Genomic DNA, 18474 nt, shown 5'->3' on the forward strand with positions numbered 1-18474 from the left:
CCCAAAGTGCTGGGATTACAGGCTTGAGCCACCGCGCCCGGCCCGAGAAGGGATGATTTTCAAGACATACCCTCTCTTTGCTCTTCCCCTACTTCCAATTCTGCCTTGTCTTTTTCTTTGTTGTGGGTGCTGCCGGAAAGCAGGCGAGGAAGTTGTTCCCAAGAAGGGAATGCTTTTCCTCGGGCGCCAAGACGCACTGACCGGGCTCTCAGAGCCCTCTGAGAAATAGGTAAGACTTTGGCCCAAGGCCAGGAAGATGTCCTCAGATGTGGGTCGGAAGACTTGACGATGCGGGGTCTCCCTCTTTTAAAAATACCCATATAATCAAATCCACCGCTCCGGCCCCCAAACCTCCACAGATGCGCCCCCCGGCCGCAGCCCCGAGGTCCTCTTCCTAAATCTCCGCCCTCACTCTCGCTCACTCTCCTCTCGTGGCCTGCTCCGCCCGCTCCCACTCCCGGTCTCTAATTGCTCCTAACTCACGTCACTCCCGATCTGTCCCCGCCCACCCGGTGCTGCTATTGGCAGTCGGGCGTGGGTAAGCGGCGGCTGTGGGGGAGGGGGGAACGATGGGAGGGGGCGGGAGTTCCCGACTCTAGGCCGGAAGCGCGCGGAGACCATGTAGGGAGACCCTCGGGAGGTGAGTGCGGGCTCTCCGGGAGCGGGGTCCGGGTTGGCTGCCCAGGCCTGCCCGGGCCCGGGAGCATGAATCCCAGCACATATTCATCTGGTTTCCTCGACGCTGGCGGCCTCGCTCCCCGCCTCCTGGAGCCCGGACTTACAGGCACCGCCCTCGGTGTCGCCTCAGTCCGTCCCGGGACTGCAGACTCTTAGGGCCCCTCTTCCCTGTCCATCTGCCTCTCGGTCCCAGCCTAGGGCCTGAAAGCGCTTGCTCTTTGCGCTGGGAAAAGGGGAACGCAGCACCCAAGCTCATCCTGTCCAGGTGGTGCACGAAGCTACCCGTGACATCTCTCCACAGCCCAGCCACTTTGGCTTCGCTCACTCCTTTCGGGAGTTGGGAGGCCTGGCCTCTACCTTCCTCCAGGTCCTGTTTGGAGACGGGTCCTAGTTTCCTAGTTCTCTGGGGGCACCAGGTGGAAGGGTGATGAGATATCCACACAGCCTTTCTCATGCCTCAGTTTCCCCCTTGCGGTCACCCTCAATAAGTCACTTGGGAAAGAAAGTCTGAGAAGAGAGGACTGTTCCTGGTACAGGAGTGAATGAGTCACTCTGGGTTGGGGGAGGTCAGAAAGTGCCTGGGGCCAGGGAGCTGCCCTCTGCTGACCGAGCTTCCCCATTCCTTGCCCCGTCTTTCCTTGCATGATTTTTCCCCACTCACTCTGGTCTGTCTTCCTAGGTCTGAGAGTCACTGGAGCTACCAGAAGCACCATGGGGCCCTGGGGAGAGCCCGAACTCCTGGTGTGGCGCCCAGAGGCGATAGCTTCAGAGCCTCCAGTGCTTGTGGGGCTGGAGGTGAAGTTGGGGGCCCTGGTGCTGCTGCTGGTGCTCACCCTTCTCTGCAGCCTGGTGCCCATCTGTGTGCTGCGCAGGCCTGGAGCTAACCATGAAGCCTCAGGTAAGTCCCTCCTTTTCCCCATGCTGCCATGGACGCCTGGCTTAGGGAAGGCTGGGGCTGGGGGGGAGATACCAAAAGAGGAGGGAAAGGCAAGGGTAGCCATTGCTTGGGTTGGGGAGGTGGGCCCTGGAGGGGATTCGTTTGCTCATTCTCCTCTGTGCTTCACCCCTGCCCAGCTTCCCGCCAGAAAGCCCTGAGCTTAGTAAGCTGTTTTGCGGGGGGCGTCTTTTTGGCCACCTGTCTCCTGGACCTGCTGCCTGACTACCTGGCTGCTATAGATGAGGCCCTGGCAGCCTTGCACGTGACGGTGAGCACTGGCCTGGGCATGTGACATGCAGGAGGGAAATCACACACCTCTACAACTGTTGGTTTGTGGAAATCGATTCATGTGTCACTCCATGACTGTGTGAAAAGGCTTTTGGCATGTGGGCCTATGAATTGTGATTCTGGTTACAGGGCATATAATTCTTTTTCTATGTGTTCCCTCCCTCCTCCTCATTCCTTTTGTGACCCCTACATGCCCTTTGAGACAGTAAGAAACTTTTTCTCGGGTGTGTGACTTACTCTGTGGATTCTCAGTTCTAGCCACCAGGAAGCACTCTGAGAATCATCTTCACTCTCTCACCACTTTCCTAAAGGGCTGGAGACAAGAGGTCTCTGTAGGCCTGAAAAGGATAGGAGGTGATTCCCTGGGGACTGGTGTTGCTGACCTTTTTAGGCTTTGGCCCGAGGAAATGGCTATGAGGAATGATCAAGGCCTCGGCATAGGACTTGGATTATTATAGGACAAACAGACCGTTGGATAGTGGGGCAGGAAAGTCATCCTGAGCTCTTTCCTCTTTTTCCCCTAAATCTGAGGAAGTAACACTGGATGTAACCCTTTGTATGTCTGTGACTGAGTGACCTGTGTCTCCGTGTGACTGTGTATAAGCCTGAATGTCCTGTGATATGTGGCTCTGTGTGAGAGTATTTGGAGAGAGAGGCCAATGTGTGACGTTTTCATGTATGTCTACATCAGTGACTCTCAACTAGGAGTGTATCTTTGCCCCTCAGGAAACATTTGGTAATGTCTGGGGATATTTTTAGTTGTCACAACGGGGTGGGGGATGGAGGGAACATTGTGCCTGCTGTTGACATATGGTAGGTAGAGATCAGAAATCCTGTTTACCTACAGTGCACAGGACAGCTCCCATGACAAAGAATGATCTGGCCTAATATGTGGTTGGTTGGTTGTTTTTTTTTGAGACAGTCTCATTCTGTCTCCGAGGCTGGAGTGCAGTGGCACAATCTCGACTCACTGCAACCTCTGCCTCCCGGGTAGCTGGGATTACAGGTGTCTACCACCACGCCTGGCTAATTTTTATATTTTTAGTAGAGACAGGGTTTTACCATGTTGACCCGGCTGGTCTCGAACTCCTTACCTCAATAATCTGCCCACCTGGCCCTCCCAGAGTGCTAGGATTATAGGCATGAGCCACCGCACCTGGCCCCAAAATGTTAATAGTTCCAAAGCTGAGAAACTTTGGTCTACATGTAACACTGTGAGTGACACCAAACTCTATGTGTGTGTATCATTCTGTGTCATTGCTACCAACTCACTGTATCTTTGTGTAACCACGAGTAGCCCTGTGTCTGTATGGGAATCTAAGTCTGTGTAACTGGGTGTCCATCAGATTTTGCATCTCACTCTTTCTTCCCTGAACTTTTTGCTGCCCCTTCTGCCCACAGCTCCAGTTCCCGCTGCAAGAGTTCATCCTGGCCATGGGCTTCTTCCTGGTCCTGGTGATGGAGCAGATCACATTGGCTTACAAGGAGCAGTCAGGGCCGCCACCTCTGGAGGAAACCAGGGCTCTGCTGGGAACAGTGAACGGTGGGCCGCAGCATTGGCATGATGGGCCAGGGGTTCCACAGGCGAGTGGAGCCCCAGCAACCCCCTCAGCCTTGCGTGCCTGTGTACTGGTCTTCTCCCTGGCCCTCCACTCTGTGTTTGAGGGGCTGGCAGTAGGGCTGCAGCGAGACCGGGCTCGGGCCATGGAGCTGTGCCTGGCTTTGCTGCTCCACAAGGGGATCCTGGCTGTCAGTCTGTCCCTCCGGCTGCTGCAGAGCCACCTTAGGGCACAGGTGGTGGCTGGCTGTGGGATCCTCTTCTCATGCATGACACCTCTGGGCATCGGGCTGGGTGCAGCTCTGGCAGAGTCGGCAGGACCTCTGCACCAGCTGGCCCAGTCTGTGCTAGAGGGCATGGCGGCTGGCACCTTTCTCTATATCACCTTTCTAGAAATCCTGCCCCAGGAGCTGGCCAGTTCTGAGCAAAGGATCCTCAAGGTCATTCTGCTCCTAGCAGGCTTTGCCCTGCTCACTGGCCTGCTCTTCATCCAAATCTAGGGGGCTTCAAGAGAGGGGCAGGGGAGATTGATGATCACGCGCCCCTGTTCTCCCTTCCCTCCCCCAGTGTGTGGGGAGTAGGAAGGAATGGGGAAGGGAAGTACTGAGGACCAAAAAGTTCTCTGGGAGCTAAAGATAGAGCCTTTGGGGCTATCTGACTAATGAGAGGGAAGTGGGCAGACAAGAGGCTGGCCCCAGTCCCAAGGAACAAGAGATGGTCAAGTCGGTAGAGACATGATCAGGGGACATTAGGATTGGGGAAGACACTTGACTGCTAGAATCAGAGGTTGGACACTATACATAAGGACAGGCTGACATGGGAGGCTGGAGATGGGCACCAGCTGCTGTGGGACGGGGGTATGGAGGGGTCATAAACTTAGAGTCAGTGTCCTGTCGGTCCTAGCTCATTTCAACACCCTGCCACTTGGAGTGGAACCCTCCTACTTTTCTTAGCTCCTACCCTCATATCTATCTCCCTCTTCCCGTCTCCCAGGGGACTAGTGCCAAATGGTCTCTCCCTGCCAATTTTGGTATTTTCTCTGACCTCTCCAGTCCTGCTTACTCCTCTATTTTTAAAGTGCCAAACATCCCCTCCCTCTTTCTCAAAGCACAGTAATGTGGCACTGAGCCCTACCCAGCACCTCAGTGAAGGGGGCCTGCGTGTTCTTTATTTTGGTCCCAGATCCTGGGGTGGGGCAGAAATACTTGCTATGCTGGGGTAGGGGGAAGGTTGGAAAGCTGCAGCCACCTACTGCTGCTGCACCCTAGGAACATGGGACATGGACATGGTGCCCCATGCCCAGATGATAAACACTGAGCTGCCAAAACATTTTTTTAAATATACTCGAGGAGCCCAAGGGGGAAGGGCAATGCCTACCCCCAGGGTTATTTTTTGGGAGGGAGGGCTGTGCATAGGGTCATATTCTTTAGAATCTATTTTATTAACTGACCTGTTTCCCAAATAAAAGATGTTTCTAGACATCTGTACAGTATCTGACTCATTTTTCTTGGGAAAGGGGTGGGCATGTGGCCAGCCTGAGAGAAGGTCTGAGTCCCAGATGTTACCAGCTGTTGTAAGATTTTTGTTCTAATTTTCACTCAGGTTCCGATAGTGCCCTTTCCTGAAAGACCAAATGTTTCCTCCTTTGTGTCCTGGTACTTCTCTCCCGTTTTCCACCCTTCCCTTTCCCTCCTCTTCCCTCCCTTCTCCTCCCCTCCCCTCTACCTTTCCTCCTCCTTAATCCCTCTCCCCTTTGCGTTCGTAGGCTCAGGACTAATTTAGAACTACTCTTCCCAGCTTGCCTCTCGCAGGGAGTAGCCGAGAGGGTGGAGCGAAGTTCCCAGTTCCCGGAGTCAGGAGGGCTGCTGGGAACTGAAGTCCGTTTCCTCCCGGTGCCGTGTGACTGGGGACGTGAAGGAGTCTCGTAAACAAACTACAATTCCCGGCGGCCCCCGCGCGCAACAGGTCAGGGCTAGGCTGGGGCCGGGTTCGCGGTGCTAGCTGAGGCGGCGGTGGCTACGGCTGGAAGAGCCGGGCCGGAGCCGCGGCGGAGGCCGCGGCTGGTACTGGGAGGGTGGCAGGGAGGGACGGGGGAGGAAGATGGCGACGTCGGGGGCGAACGGGCCTGGCTCGGCCACATCCTCGGCTTCCAATCCGCGCAAATTTAGTGAGAAGATCGCGCTGCAGAAGCAGCGTCAGGCCGAGGAGACGGCGGCCTTCGAGGAGGTGATGATGGACATCGGCTCCACCCGGGTGAGGGGCCGCGCCGGGGTGCCGAACGGAGCTGAGCAGTTACGGAGCAGAGACCGGAGAGGCGGGGCGGGGGCGGGCGCCGCAGCCGAGTAGGCGGAACGGGGCAGGGGCCGCGGGCGAAGGCCGAGGGGCCGGAAGACGGATTTTGCCGGGGGAGACCGAAACTCCGGAGAGGTTGGGAGCGTAGAGAAGACTGGGGGCCGAGTAGGGGAGGCGGAGGTGGGCGGAGAGGGGAGATGGTCGCCTGAAGCCCGGCGGAGGTAGGAGGTGAGTGGTCCCTGTGCATCCCTGACGGAGTCCCATCGAGGACGCCACTGAAGCATGCCTGCTATTGGGGTATGGCCTGGGAGGAGGACTGCTTGTCTCTAATCTGGCTCCTCTGAGTTTGTGATCTCCTCCAAACTGGTCCCTCTGCCCTATTGTGCTACTTTTCGCGCTTTGTGCCCCCGGGAGACGACCCTTTGAGTGGTTTGAACGAGAGGGGCTGTGTATAGTGGGGCAGGAAGTCCCCTCCAGCGTCCCGTCCTTTTGCTTCCTTTTTCAAATACTTCCTGTGGTTTCCTGACGTGAATGAAGGTGAGGTCCATTGCTTGGTGTTTTGCCTGGCATCCTTGGAGGAGAGGTAGGGTTTTGAATCCTTTATAAAACTGGTAACCGTTCGACCGTAAGTTGTGTGGCACTCTGTGGTTTGCTGAGCTTTCTAGGGAGATGGCTGTTTTATGGGTCAGTGTGTAGGGTGTCTTGGAGGGTCTTCTATTTGTAGGGAATATTCATTCCTAGGAAGTTCTTGAAAGAACTTTCAGGCCTCTGTCAGTCTGCCTCTGAAGCCCCCCTGGCCTTGGTTTCTTGCTTCCCAAGGCTGGATGTCAGAGGGAGCCAAGGGTGAGAGTCTGCCTATGTGGTATGCTGTCTTAATTTAAGGACACATTCTTCTAAAAAACAGTAGGTGAGGATGTTGCAGTGATTCCTCATGGCCGAGAGCTAGAAGGAATTTAAGGGTTGATGGTGAAACATTATTACATCGCCAGCCTTTTTCTGCTGGTCTGACTGTGTTTCATCTATGATTGTGACTCTGGTTGTATTTTTGTGTGTATCTCCCTTGACTGTTAGTCTTTTGTTGTTGTTCTTTCCCCTTTGAGTCTCTTGGGACCATGTGCCCTAGTTTGTGAGAGTCAGAAGTTGGATGGAGTGGCAAATCTAGGGGGTGTCTGTGCAGGCATGTGCACCCTTACATGCATGCATGTGCATAACCCACTGTAACCACAGTGAGGATTAATATTTAACTGTAGACTGCTCCCCTTTAGGAGCTTTTCATCATGTTGAGGACAGAGACAGGAAGATGGGAGGGAGGCTGATCTTGATAGCATGAGGCCCTGCCCTGGGGACTGTGATTCTAGCAGAGGCATGGTGGGATCTTAGGGCTCATATGTGCAAAGAAAGGCTGTGTGAAACTCAAAGCTGGGGCTTCTCTTTACAGTGCCTTGATCTCTTAAAAGGCCACTTCTACCCACCTTGCTCCTGCTGGTTAATTTCTCATCTACACAGAAAAGTCTAGTCGGGCATACATGGCCGGGGACCCAAAAGTCTAGAGCTAGGGACAAGAGATTAGGGACTCAGCCTGTTATCTGGCCAGGTGGGAGGGCTCATTTGAGATAGATATGGCCACTGGGGGCTACACCACTGAGAGACAGGGGTTGCCACATATGTTATTAGTGGTCTTAAAGTGGGCCCAGAGGTTATAAGTGGTCTTAAAGTGCGCCCAGAGGTCAGCGCAGTACCCACTAAACTCACGAGGCTGACCTCCTGGGACAGAAGTCAGTTCTAATGTTGGTTTCTGTGTAAGAGTGTGACCCTGAAAGCTCTTAGAACTTCCCCCTCTCAGCTGCCCTCCCCATGGCCTTGCCCTGTGCCTGTTGATTTGACTGGTGGCAGGGCCTGAGCCTTGGAAATAGATGCTTGCCTCTCACAGAGATAGGACATCTGTACAGAGACTAAACTCATGCCGGGCTGTCTTACATCTATGCCAGACATATCTCCCCCAGAGTGAGGGTGAGACCAGGAAGATGGCTCTGGCCCATGCTGGAGTGAGCTACTGCTCTCTCTCCCACCCTCCTTCTCCAGGCTTCCCTGCCAAATCAGGAGCCTTAGGATTCAATGGAAGAATGCCCCTTGGTTTTATTGCTGTTTTCCAGCTAGGAGAGCTGTCATTCCTTGAATGTTCTAGTTTGGGAGGTGCAGGCTTTGTGTGACCTTCCTGAGGCTGGGCAAGTGGCAGAGCCGGGAAACCTCTGCTCTCCAGAGTGGGAAGGAATGAGTCTGGCAGTAATGGCTCTGTGACATCCACCTGCGGCCTTCCTCTTAATCTCTGAATTAGTCCTGGATGCGTCTGAAAAGAAAGCAGAGGTTTCGAATAGGCACTCCCCCTTGTGAGTAGCCCGGGGGCTCCTGGCAGCCACCTCAGGGACTCTGCTTAGACTGATGCCAAATGAGACAGGCCCCGAGCAGCAGAATATCTGGCTCTGCCTGGCAGGGTGATATCAAGCAGTAGTGATATCATCGATGAGGGCAGTTTGCAGATGGGCTCTGGTGGGTTATTTGCACCAGATCTCAGGGGACCTTTCAAACTCCAACACTGGCCTTTTTTCTGGCAGATTATTTCCTCTTTTTTTTTTTTTTTTTTTTTTTGAGACTGAGTTTCGCTCTTGTTGCACAGGCTGGAGTGCAATGGAGTGATCTCGGCTCACCGCAACCTCCGCCTCCCAGGTTCAAGCAATTCTCCTGCCTCGGCCTCCCAAGTAACTGGGATTATAGGCATGCACCACCAAGCCTGGCTAATTTTGTATTTTTGTTAGAGACAGGGTTTTTCCATGTTGGTCAGGCTGGTCTCAAACTTCTGATCTCAGGTGATCCACCTGTCTGGCAGATTATTTCATTATTTTTATTTACTTTTTTTTTTTTTTTTTTGGAGATAGGATCTCACTCTGTCATTCAGGCTGGACCACAGTGACATAAACATGGCTCACTGCAGCCTCTACCTCCTGGGCTCAGGTGATCTTCTTGTAGCAATGGATTCTGTGTTGCCCAGTCTAGTGTCTAATAGCTGGGCTCAAGTGATCCTCCCACCTCTGCCTCCCAAAGTGCTGGGATTACAGATGTGAGCTTCTGTGCCTGGTCCAAATATTTTAAAAAAAAGCAGTGGCAGCAGCAGCATATCCTGGTGACAGAGATGGGAAGGATGGCTGAAGGAAATAGTGCCCAGGACCTTCCTTACATTCCCACCTGTTCCCCATGTCTCAGTTACAGGCACAAAAACTGCGACTGGCATACACAAGGAGCTCTCATTATGGTGGATCTCTGCCTAATGTTAACCAGATTGAGTCTGGCCTGGCCGAGTTCCAGGTGAGTAGACACCAGCCAGGGAGGAGTGGAGGTTCTTAGGCTGCTTCCTCTGCTGATTTCTGTCTTTTTTGGCAGAGCCCCCTCCACTCACCTTTGGATTCGTCTCGGAGCACTCGGCACCATGGACTGGTGGAACGGGTGCAGCGAGATCCCCGAAGAATGGTGTCCCCACTTCGCCGATACCCCCGCCACATATCCTTTACTGGGGTTTGTGGGTATATGAAAGGTGGTGGGATAGAGTTCCTCAGGGACTCATAGGAAGGACCTGAAGTGTTGTGCAGTCCATCTTTCTCCTGGAGCTCTTCTTTTTTGTTTGTTTGTTTGTTTTAACCTGGCTTCTTTTCCTCTGTCAACTGATCTTTAAAAAAATGATAATAATAATTTTTTTTTTTTTTGAGACAGAGTTTCACTCTGTCACCAGGCACCAGGCTGGAGTGCAGTGGCGCGATCTTGGCTCACTGCAACCTCTGCCTCCCGGGTTCAAGCAATTCTGCCTCAGCCTCCCCAGTAGCTGGAACTACAGGTGCGTGCCACCATGCCCAGCTAATTTTTTGTATTTTTTAGTAGAGATGGGGTTTCACCATGTTGGCCTGGATGGTCTCCATCTCTTGACCTCGTGATCCGCCCGCCTCAGCTTCCCAAAGTGCTGGGATTACAGGCTTGAGCCACCGCGGCCGGCCTCCTGGAGCTCTTCTTTACCCAGCTTCCCTGAACAGTTACCAGAGCCCCTGCGTCCGCCTGCACCTGCACCTGTGATAAGGAGTTTCTGCTGCTGAGGCTGTGTCCCCTCTCTCCAGCTGGCTCTGGCTGTCCTCACGTCAGCTTGCTCTTTGCTGCCAGAGGCAAGGCTTCCTTGTCTCCTGCTAAAGGAGATTGGGTCCCTTCTCCTCACATTTCTGTTCTGAGCTTTCAGTCTCAGAGACCTGCATACCTGTCTGCTCCAAGTCCTGCCCAGACATTCTCTTGTATTTTTTCAGCCCCTTTAGACCTGATTGCCTTTTTCTCTTTCATTCTTTATTGTTCTTCCTCTTGTTGTCCCTTATAGAAGAGGAGAAAGGTATGTGTTTCTTTGAAGCACCTTACTCTGCTGCCTCCATTGTTCTCTCATCTAGCCTCTCTACTTTTGCCCTTAACTGGTGCTGTTCACATTGACAGCTCTCCCTACAGTCCTGCCTACTTATCTCCTCCCCCAGAGTCTAGCTGGCGAAGGTAAGTGCCCAGGGTGGGCAGAAGCTCCTGCCTACTCACTGACGTGTTTTTGGAGGGAGCTGCCCCTTCTGGGTTGGGGCTAAGGTTTCAACAGTACCTCTTGCTATAACGGCAGAGCTGAGAGAGGAGGAGGCAGGTGGAGTAGGTGGGTCAGAGTCCAGCCTTGGCCATGTTGACACGAGTGGTCAAGCCTCCCAGTCCAGCCAGAGCAGAACCAATGGGAACCGTAGCCAGGCTGGGGTGTGTGTGTAAGGGGGAAGGGAGAATGACAGAGGGGCAGGTGAAAATGGCAACCTTCTGTCAGGGATGGGTGCAAGATGCAGTGCCCTGGCACTTTTAGATTTCTGAAACCCTCCCCTTGTCTATCTTACCCTCAATGCTCATACCCAGAAGAGCTGCTGGGCTGCAAGATTCCCGTTTAGCTTGTCCTGACAGAGAAAAGTTGAGAAGTTTCCAGATCTCTTAGATTGACTGGGTGAGGGGTCAGTCATAGACACGAGAAGAACCAGAAAGAAAAGGGGATGATCTGGGGGCCCAGCCATCTTCACTTCCACCTTGGCTGCCCCACATTTTCCAACTGCTATGCCCACGTTCTTGCCCCTTGCCAGCCTTATTCCTCATGACTTTGTTTTTCCACCCCAGGACGATGCCCTGGGGCAATTTCCCTGCAGAGAAGGGGCAGTTGTTTCGACTACCATCTGCACTTAACAGGTGATGGCCTTTGCCTTATTTAGGCCACATCTCCTCTTATCGGTAGTTCCTGGGGCCCTACTCCCTCACCCCCACCCTGTTCCAGCCCAGCTAGTGTTTTCCCTTGCTGGGCAGGGCTTAGGGAATAGGAAGACTGTCACTGGTGCCAGCTCACTGCTCCCCACACAGGACGAGCTCTGACTCTGCCCTTCACACAAGTGTGATGAACCCCAGTCCCCAGGATACCTACCCAGGCTCCACAACTCCCAGCATCCTGCCCAGCCGCCGTGGGGGTAAGTGGCCCTGTCCCAGGGTTGGGAGTAACAGTGAAGCTATTTAAAGCAGGTAGGCAAGTGAGCACTGCAGCCAATGCCACTGTCTCCCTTGCAGGTATTCTGGATGGTGAAATGGATTCCAAAGGTATGTGTTCCTCACTGCTGTGGGTACTGAATGCCAAAGAATTTCTGGGCTGGTGTTGGGATTGTGTGCGGATTCAGGGAGCAGGACTCCATCCCACCTGCTTCTGCTTCCTTTCCTGCCTTACTTGGAGAGTAAGAGTTGGCTCTGTCTCCAACTCTCCCATCACCAGTCTTTCTCTTTCAAGTACCTGCTATTGAGGAGAATTTGCTAGATGACAAGCATTCGCTGAAGCCATGGGATGCTAAGAAGGTAGGCGGAGGCCACTGGGTGTCACCCACTCATCTCTCCGCTATCCCTTGCCATGGGGCAGGCCTTCCAGGGTTTTCCACTGAGCACTGTCCTCATTTTCCACATTCTCCCTTCTCTTCTCAGCTGTCCTCATCCTCCTCCCGACCTCGGTCCTGTGAAGTCCCTGGAATTAAGTAAGTACTCCCTGAGGTTGGCTGAGAGGTAGGGGATGGAAGTACAGGAAGATGTAGAAGACTGATCTCTGCTCTTCCCTGATCACTGTATCCCCCTCCTATTTACATCTTTCTTTTTCTCTCCTTCCCCTAGCATCTTTCCATCTCCTGACCAGCCTGCCAACGTGCCTGTCCTCCCACCTGCCATGAACACGGGGGGCTCCCTACCTGACCTCACCAACCTGCACTTTCCCTCACCACTGCCCACCCCCCTGGACCCTGAAGAGACAGCCTACCCTAGCCTGAGTGGGGGCAACAGTACCTCCAATTTGACCCACACCATGACTCACCTGGGTATCAGCGGGGGCATGGGCCTGGGCCCAAGCTATGATGTACCAGGTGAGTGGCTGTCCTGGCCACGTGCCCACTGGGTGCTGCCTGGCTGGAGGGATGAAGGGGAGGGAGGCTTGATCATCTGAGATCCTGTTGTGACCACCCACACCGGCCTGTCACCTCTGCACCCCAGGATTCCCTCATGGCAGTTCTTAGCCAGTGATAACTGGTAGGTGTGGTGTTTCCTAGAAAGAAGAGGAAGGGCAGCCCCCAGATGGGCAGTGCTGTCAGGGATAGAGTAGGGAGAATATTGTGTTGCCACTTTCATAGTCTGGTCACTGCCACACATTCTGGGCGGAAAGGGGCCCAGTTCCCATAAGTAATGTTGGCATCTCTGGTTTTTTGTCTGTGCCTGCAGGACTTCATTCACCTCTCAGCCACCCATCCCTGCAGTCCTCCCTAAGCAATCCCAACCTCCAGGCTTCCCTGAGCAGTCCTCAGCCCCAGCTCCAGGGCTCCCACAGCCACCCTTCTCTGCCTGCCTCCTCCTTGGCCCGGCATGCACTGCCCACCACCTCCTTGGGCCACCCCTCACTCAGTGCCCCGGCTCTCTCCTCCTCCTCTTCCTCCTCTTCCACTTCATCTCCTGTTCTGGGTGCCCCCTCTTACCCTGCTTCTACCCCTGGGGCCTCCCCCCGCCACCGCCGTGTGCCCCTCAGCCCCCTGAGTTTGCCCGCGGGCCCAGCCGACGCCAGAAGGTCCCAACAGCAGCTGCCCAAACAGTTTTCGCCAACAGTGTCACCCACCTTGTCTTCCATCACTCAGGTATGCGTGGCTGCCTTCCCTGCACGTCTGTCTCCCTTCCCTTTTCTCTTTTCCTGCCATGTTGTTTCCCTCCCACCCTCCTTTCCTCAAATACCTACTCTACACCCATCCCCTTCCATTTCTCTGTTCTCCACCTGCCCCATCTTTTATCCATCTTGTCTCCTCTTGCTTCACAGTGCAAACTCAAACCCTGTGGTTAAGCTTTTTTGTTTTAAATCCTGGCCCCACCTCTTACTAGCAGTCACTTGGACAAGTTATTTAATTTCTGTAAGCCTCAGTATCTTCATTTCTAAAACAAGGATGGTTTGTAAGGATCAAATGAAATAACATACATAAAATACTTAGCACCACACCTAGCCCATGTATATGCTTGACAAATAGTATCTTACCTTTTCCTTTTATTTACCTCCTCTGTTCCTATCCTTTGCACGTCTTTTTTTTTTTTTTTTTTTTTTTTTGAGACAGAGTCTTGCTCTGTCGCCCAGACTAAAGTACTGTGGCGCAATCTCAGCACACCGCAACCTCTGCCTCCGGGGTTCAAGCGATTCTCCTACCTCAGCCTCCTAAGTAACTGGGATTATAGATGCACGCCACCACGCCGGGCTAAATTTGATGTTTTGTTTTGTTTTGTTTTGTTTTTATAGAGATGGGGTTTCACTACCATGTTGGCCAGGATGGTCTCGATCTCCTGAGCTTGTGATCCGCCTGCCTCGGCCTCCCAAAGTACTGAGATTACAGGCTTGTGCCACGGTGCCTGGTCCTAAATTTGTATTTTTTTTTTTTTTTTGAGACGGAGTTTCGCTCTTGTTACCCAGGCTGGAGTGCAATGGCGCCATCTCGGCTCACCGCAACCTCCGCCTCCTGGGTTCAGGCAATTCTCCTGCCTCAGCCTCCGGAGTAGCTGGGATTACAGGCACGCGCCACCATGCCCAGCTAATTTTTTGTATTTTTAATAGAGACGGGGTTTCACCATGTTGACCAGGATGGTCTCGATCTCTCGACCTCGTGATCCACCCGCCTCGGCCTCCCAAAGTGCTGGGATTACAGGCTTGAGCCACCGCGCCCGGCCTCCCTAAATTTGTATTTTTATTAGAGACAGGGTTTCACTGTGTTGGCCAAGCTGATTTTGAACTCCTGACCTCGTGATCTGCCCGCCTCAGCCTCCCAAAGTGCTGGGATTACAGGCATTTGAGCCATCGCACCCAACCTTCCCTTCACTTTATGGTGAGGAAAGTGAGACCAAGAGAGAAAGTGACTTTTCCAAGTTTACACGCTGAGTTAGGAAGAGTTGAGACTAGAACTCAAACCCCTTAGTTTGAGCTTTTTCCTCAGTGATGAAATTCTTAGCCCTTGTTTCCCTTCCTGTCCTTTTCTTCTTATTTACTATCTCTACTCCTCTTTTCTTTCATCCAAATGTTCTTTTCCGTCTCCTTTGCCCAACTTTTTCCTCCTCCATTGCTGTTCCTGGAATGTGTGTTCTGTGTTCCATCTTTACTCAGTTCCCCACTTTTGTAGGAAAGACAGGCCAGGCTAGCAAGGGCTCTGTTCTCAAGAGTGTGGAGTGAGCTTGACTTCCCTCCCTGTCTTTCTTCTTTTCCTTCCTCCTTCTCCCACTCCCTCTGGCCTCTTCAAGGTTATAGAACAGCAGTTCTCAACCTCAGTCACTTGATTACTAACAATAAATAGTTCCATTCCAGGGTTTAAGAATGGTTTGCTGGTAAGGCTGGGTGGAGTGACTCATGCCTATAATCCCGGCACTTTGGGAGGCCAAGGCGGGAGGATTGCTAGTTTGAAACTAGCCTAGGCAATCTGGTGAGACCCAATATCTACAACAAATTTAAAAAATTAGCCAGGTACAGTAGTGCACACTGTAGTCCTGTCTACTGGGGTGGCTAAGATGGGAGGATCTCTTGAGCCAGGAAGGTTGAGGCTATAGTTCCAACTGTGACTGCACCACTGCACTTCAGCCTGGGCAACAGAGTGAGGCCCTGTCTCAAAAAAAGAGAACAGTTTACTTCTGAAGTAGATTTATTTATTTTTTGAGTAGGCATCTCACTCAGTCACGCAGGCTGGAGTGCTGTGGCATGATCTCAGCTCACTGCAACCTCCACCTCCCAGGTTCAAGTGATCCACCCACTTCCCACCCACCTCGGCCTCCCGAAGTGCTGGGATTACAGGCGTGAGCCACTGTGCCTGGCCTGGAGTAGATTTAAAATTACCCCTGTGTTAGCCTCACTGTGTCACTTTCATTCTGATATGCATTGCATTTTTTTAGTTTTTTTGAGTCGGATTCTCGCTCTGTCGCCTAAGCTGTACAATCTCAACTCACTGCAATCTCCACCTCCTGGGTTCAAACAGTTCTGTCTCAGCCTCCCAAGTAGCTGGGACTACAGGTGCTCACTACCATGCCTGGCTAATTTTTGTATTTTTGTGGGGAGGGATGGAGTCTCGCTTTGCTGCTCAGGCTGGTGTGCAGTGGTTCGATCTCAGCTCATTGCAACCTCTGCTTCCTGGGTTCAAGAGATTCTCCTGCCACACCCTCCTGAGTAGCTGGGATTATAGGCAAACGCTACAATGCCTGGCTAATTTTTTTTTTTTTTTTTTTTTTGAGGCGGAGTTTCGCTCTTGTTACCCAGGCTGGAGTGCAATGGCGCGATCTCGGCTCACCGCAACCTCCACCTCCTGGGTTCAGGCAATTCTCCTGCCTCAGCCTCCGGAGTAGCTGGGATTACAGGCACGCGCCACCATGCCCAGCTAATTTTTTGCACCTTTAGTAGAGACGGGGTTTCACCATGTTGACCAGGATGGTCTCGATCTCTTGACCTCGTGATCCACCCGCCTCGGCCTCCCAAAGTGCTGGGATTACAGGCTTGAGCCACCGTGCCCGGCGGTCTAATTTTTGTATTTTTAGTACAGACGGGGTTTCACTGTGTTGACCAGGCTGGTCTCAAACTCCCAATCTTGTGATCCACCCACCTTGGCCTCCCACAGTGCTGGGATTACAGGTGTGGGCCACTGTGTCTGGCATAATTTTTGTATTTTTAGTAGAGACAGGATTTCTCCATGTTGGCCAGGCTGGTCTCAAACTCCTGACTTCAAGTGATCTACCCACGTCGGGCCTCTCAAAGTGTTGGGATTACAGGCATAAGTGACTGCACCTGGCTGACTGATACACATTTTGAGTAACTGCACTCAACCTGCACTCAACCCTGGCGATGCCCATGAGAATGTAGAATGTTGTCACGTTTCCTTTGAGAATGGTTGTAGCTAAAGAGGGTGAGAAGCCCCGACTAAGAGTTCTTGGAGTATACACCAAGGGGTAAGCTTCCCTCTTTTTACTTCTTTTCAGGGCGTCCCCCTGGATACCAGTAAACTGCCCGCTGACCAGCGGTTGCCCCCATATCCATACAGCCCCCCAAATCTGGTTCTGCCTATCCAGCCACACACCCCAAAGTCTCTACAGCAGCCAGGGCTGCCTTCTCAGTCTTGCTCAGTGCAGTCGTCAGGTGGGCAGCCCCCAGGCAGGCAGTCTCATTATGGGATGCTGTACCCACCTGGGCCCAGTGGGCACGGGCAACTGTCTTACCACCGGCCAGTGAGTGACTTCAACCTGGGGAATGTGAGTACTCAGGCTCCTCACTCAAAAGCAGGGAGAGGGGGGCAGGGTGGGTCATTGGGGCCTGAATGGCATCTCTGGTGCACTGTGAATGGGGAGATCTGGGCGAGGTGGGTGGTAGGGAGATCTCCTCTCCCCCAGGGTATCATAGCACTGCCAGCTTTGGCCTCCTCTCTTCCTGCGTTTGACCCTACTCCCGCCCCTCTATTTCTGCTCAGCTTGCTCTTTGATGACTTCTGCCTTGACCCGTTCTCTTCCTGGCATGCACATGCTCTGGCCCAGCAGGTACGGTGCCCATACTTACTTCGGGCCCCGTGCTCGCTTCTGTCGCTCTGCTTGCTGCCACCTCCCTCTGTCATTGCCTCTGTTCCTGGGGTGGTTGAAGGTTGCTGGGCAAAGGGAGTATGTCAGCAGGGCTAGGCAGGAATACCAGTTCTAAACCCTACTTCCTCAAGATTTGTCTGTGTGTCCATAGCTGGAGCAGTTCAGCATGGAGAGTCCATCAACCAGCCTGGTGCTGGATCCCCCTGGCTTTTCTGAAGGGCCTGGATTTTTTGGGGGTGAGGGGCCAATGGGTGGCCCCCAGGATCCCCACACCCTCAACCACCAGAACTTGACCCACTGTTCCCGCCATGGCTCAGGGCCTAACGTCATCCTCGCAGGTGAGGGGGTGTGGGTGGTGATGGGAAATGGAAGGAGGAAATGACATGTTCACTGATGAGCAGGAGATTGAGGGGTCTTAGAAAAGTTTACAGGGCATGAGATCCTCACCTGTCTCTTCTACCCACAGGGGACTCCTCTCCAGGTTTTTCTAAGGAGATTGCAGCAGCCCTGGCCGGAGTGCCTGGCTTTGAGGTGTCAGCAGCTGGCTTGGAGCTAGGGCTAGGGCTAGAAGATGAGCTGCGCATGGAGCCACTGGGCCTGGAAGGGCTAAACATGCTGAGTGACCCCTGTGCCCTGCTGCCCGATCCTGCTGTGGAGGATTCATTCCGCAGTGACCGGCTCCAGTGAGGGGACCTCATCATCGTCCTTGTTCGTGGCCCCATCCCCTACTACCGTTCCTTTCCTCCCATCTCCCTGGCCAGTAGAGACTCCCAGATCCTCTTTCTAGCGTGAATGAAGGATCCCAAGAATGAGAAAAACCAAGGGGTTTGTCCAGGTGGCCCCTGAATTTTGTGCAAGGGGTGGGCCTGGGGGAATTCAAGGGAGGGCCTAAAGCACTTGTAACTTTGAACCGTCTGTCTGGAGGTCAGAGCCTGTTGGAAAGCAGGGGGTAGAGGGGAGCCCTGGAGGCCGGGCTTGTCCGGATGCCTAGGGGTGGGCAGTGCCAGCCCCTCCTCACCACTCTCCCCCTTGCAGTGGAGGAGAGAGCCAGAGTGGATACTATTTTTTATTAAATATATTATTATATGTTAATAAAAAAATCATATCAAACCCTTGGTGTGGTTGGTTATGATTTGGGGCATGGCTGGGAATCTAGGGAGTTCTTGGGCCATGGGTCTTTTTTTTTTTTTTTTTGAGACAGAGTTTTGCTCTTGTTACCTAGGCTGGAGTGCAATGTCACGATCTCGGCTTACTGCAACTTCGACCTCCTGAGTTCAAGCAATTCTCCTACCTCAGCCTCCCGAGTAGCTAGGACTACAGGCACGCGCCACCATGCCCAGCTAATTTTTGTATTTTTGGTAGAGACGGGGTTTCACCATGTTGACCAGGATAGTCTCGATCTCTTGACCTCGTGATCCACCCGCCTCGGCCTCGGCCTCCCAAAGTGCTGGGATTACAGGCGTGAGCCACCGCACCCGACGTGTCTTTTTATCTCTTAGCTTTTTTGCATCTTCTTAGCACCACTGTGCTTTGTGGAAGGGCC

At 53.1% G+C, this 18474-nt stretch overlaps 1 protein-coding gene across 9 annotated transcripts; it reads left to right on the forward strand.

Moving 5' to 3' along the window:
- Positions 1–390: 390 nt before the first annotated feature.
- On the forward strand, positions 391–18041 carry LOC101040859 (zinc transporter ZIP1). 9 transcript variants are annotated; one of them, XM_074389775.1, is made up of 16 exons: positions 391–640; positions 1358–1576; positions 1753–1883; positions 9012–9113; positions 9189–9302; positions 10258–10322; positions 10965–11033; positions 11202–11305; positions 11403–11432; positions 11602–11681; positions 11805–11854; positions 11988–12232; positions 12585–12991; positions 16341–16610; positions 17083–17269; positions 17398–18041. In XM_074389775.1, exons 2-16 carry the CDS (start codon positions 1390–1392, stop codon positions 17616–17618), a joined length of 2262 nt encoding a protein of 753 aa, XP_074245876.1. In that variant the 5' UTR covers positions 391–640; positions 1358–1389; the 3' UTR covers positions 17619–18041. The 9 variants fall into 9 exon arrangements, with proteins under 9 accessions (XP_074245876.1, XP_074245879.1, XP_074245880.1 ...); XM_074389778.1 differs by having other exon boundaries at positions 11617–11681; XM_074389777.1 differs by lacking the exon at positions 391–640 and adding an exon at positions 648–943.
- Positions 18042–18474: the final 433 nt, after the last annotated feature.

Source organism: Saimiri boliviensis, chromosome 19 (assembly GCF_048565385.1).
Source record: "Saimiri boliviensis isolate mSaiBol1 chromosome 19, mSaiBol1.pri, whole genome shotgun sequence".
Classification (NCBI taxonomy): Eukaryota; Metazoa; Chordata; class Mammalia; order Primates; family Cebidae; genus Saimiri; species Saimiri boliviensis.

Excerpts from the sequence above, each read along its gene's own strand:
- LOC101040859 (XM_074389775.1), top strand. The coding sequence starts at position 1,390 with ATGGGGCCCTGGGGAGAGCCCGAACTCCTGGTGTGGCGCCCAGAGGCG. Across the intron at positions 12,992-16,340 it reads CCTTGTCTTCCATCACTCAG|GGCGTCCCCCTGGATACCAG; the intron begins GTATGCGTGGCT and ends ACTTCTTTTCAG. Across the intron at positions 16,611-17,082 it reads GTGACTTCAACCTGGGGAAT|CTGGAGCAGTTCAGCATGGA; the intron begins GTGAGTACTCAG and ends GTGTGTCCATAG.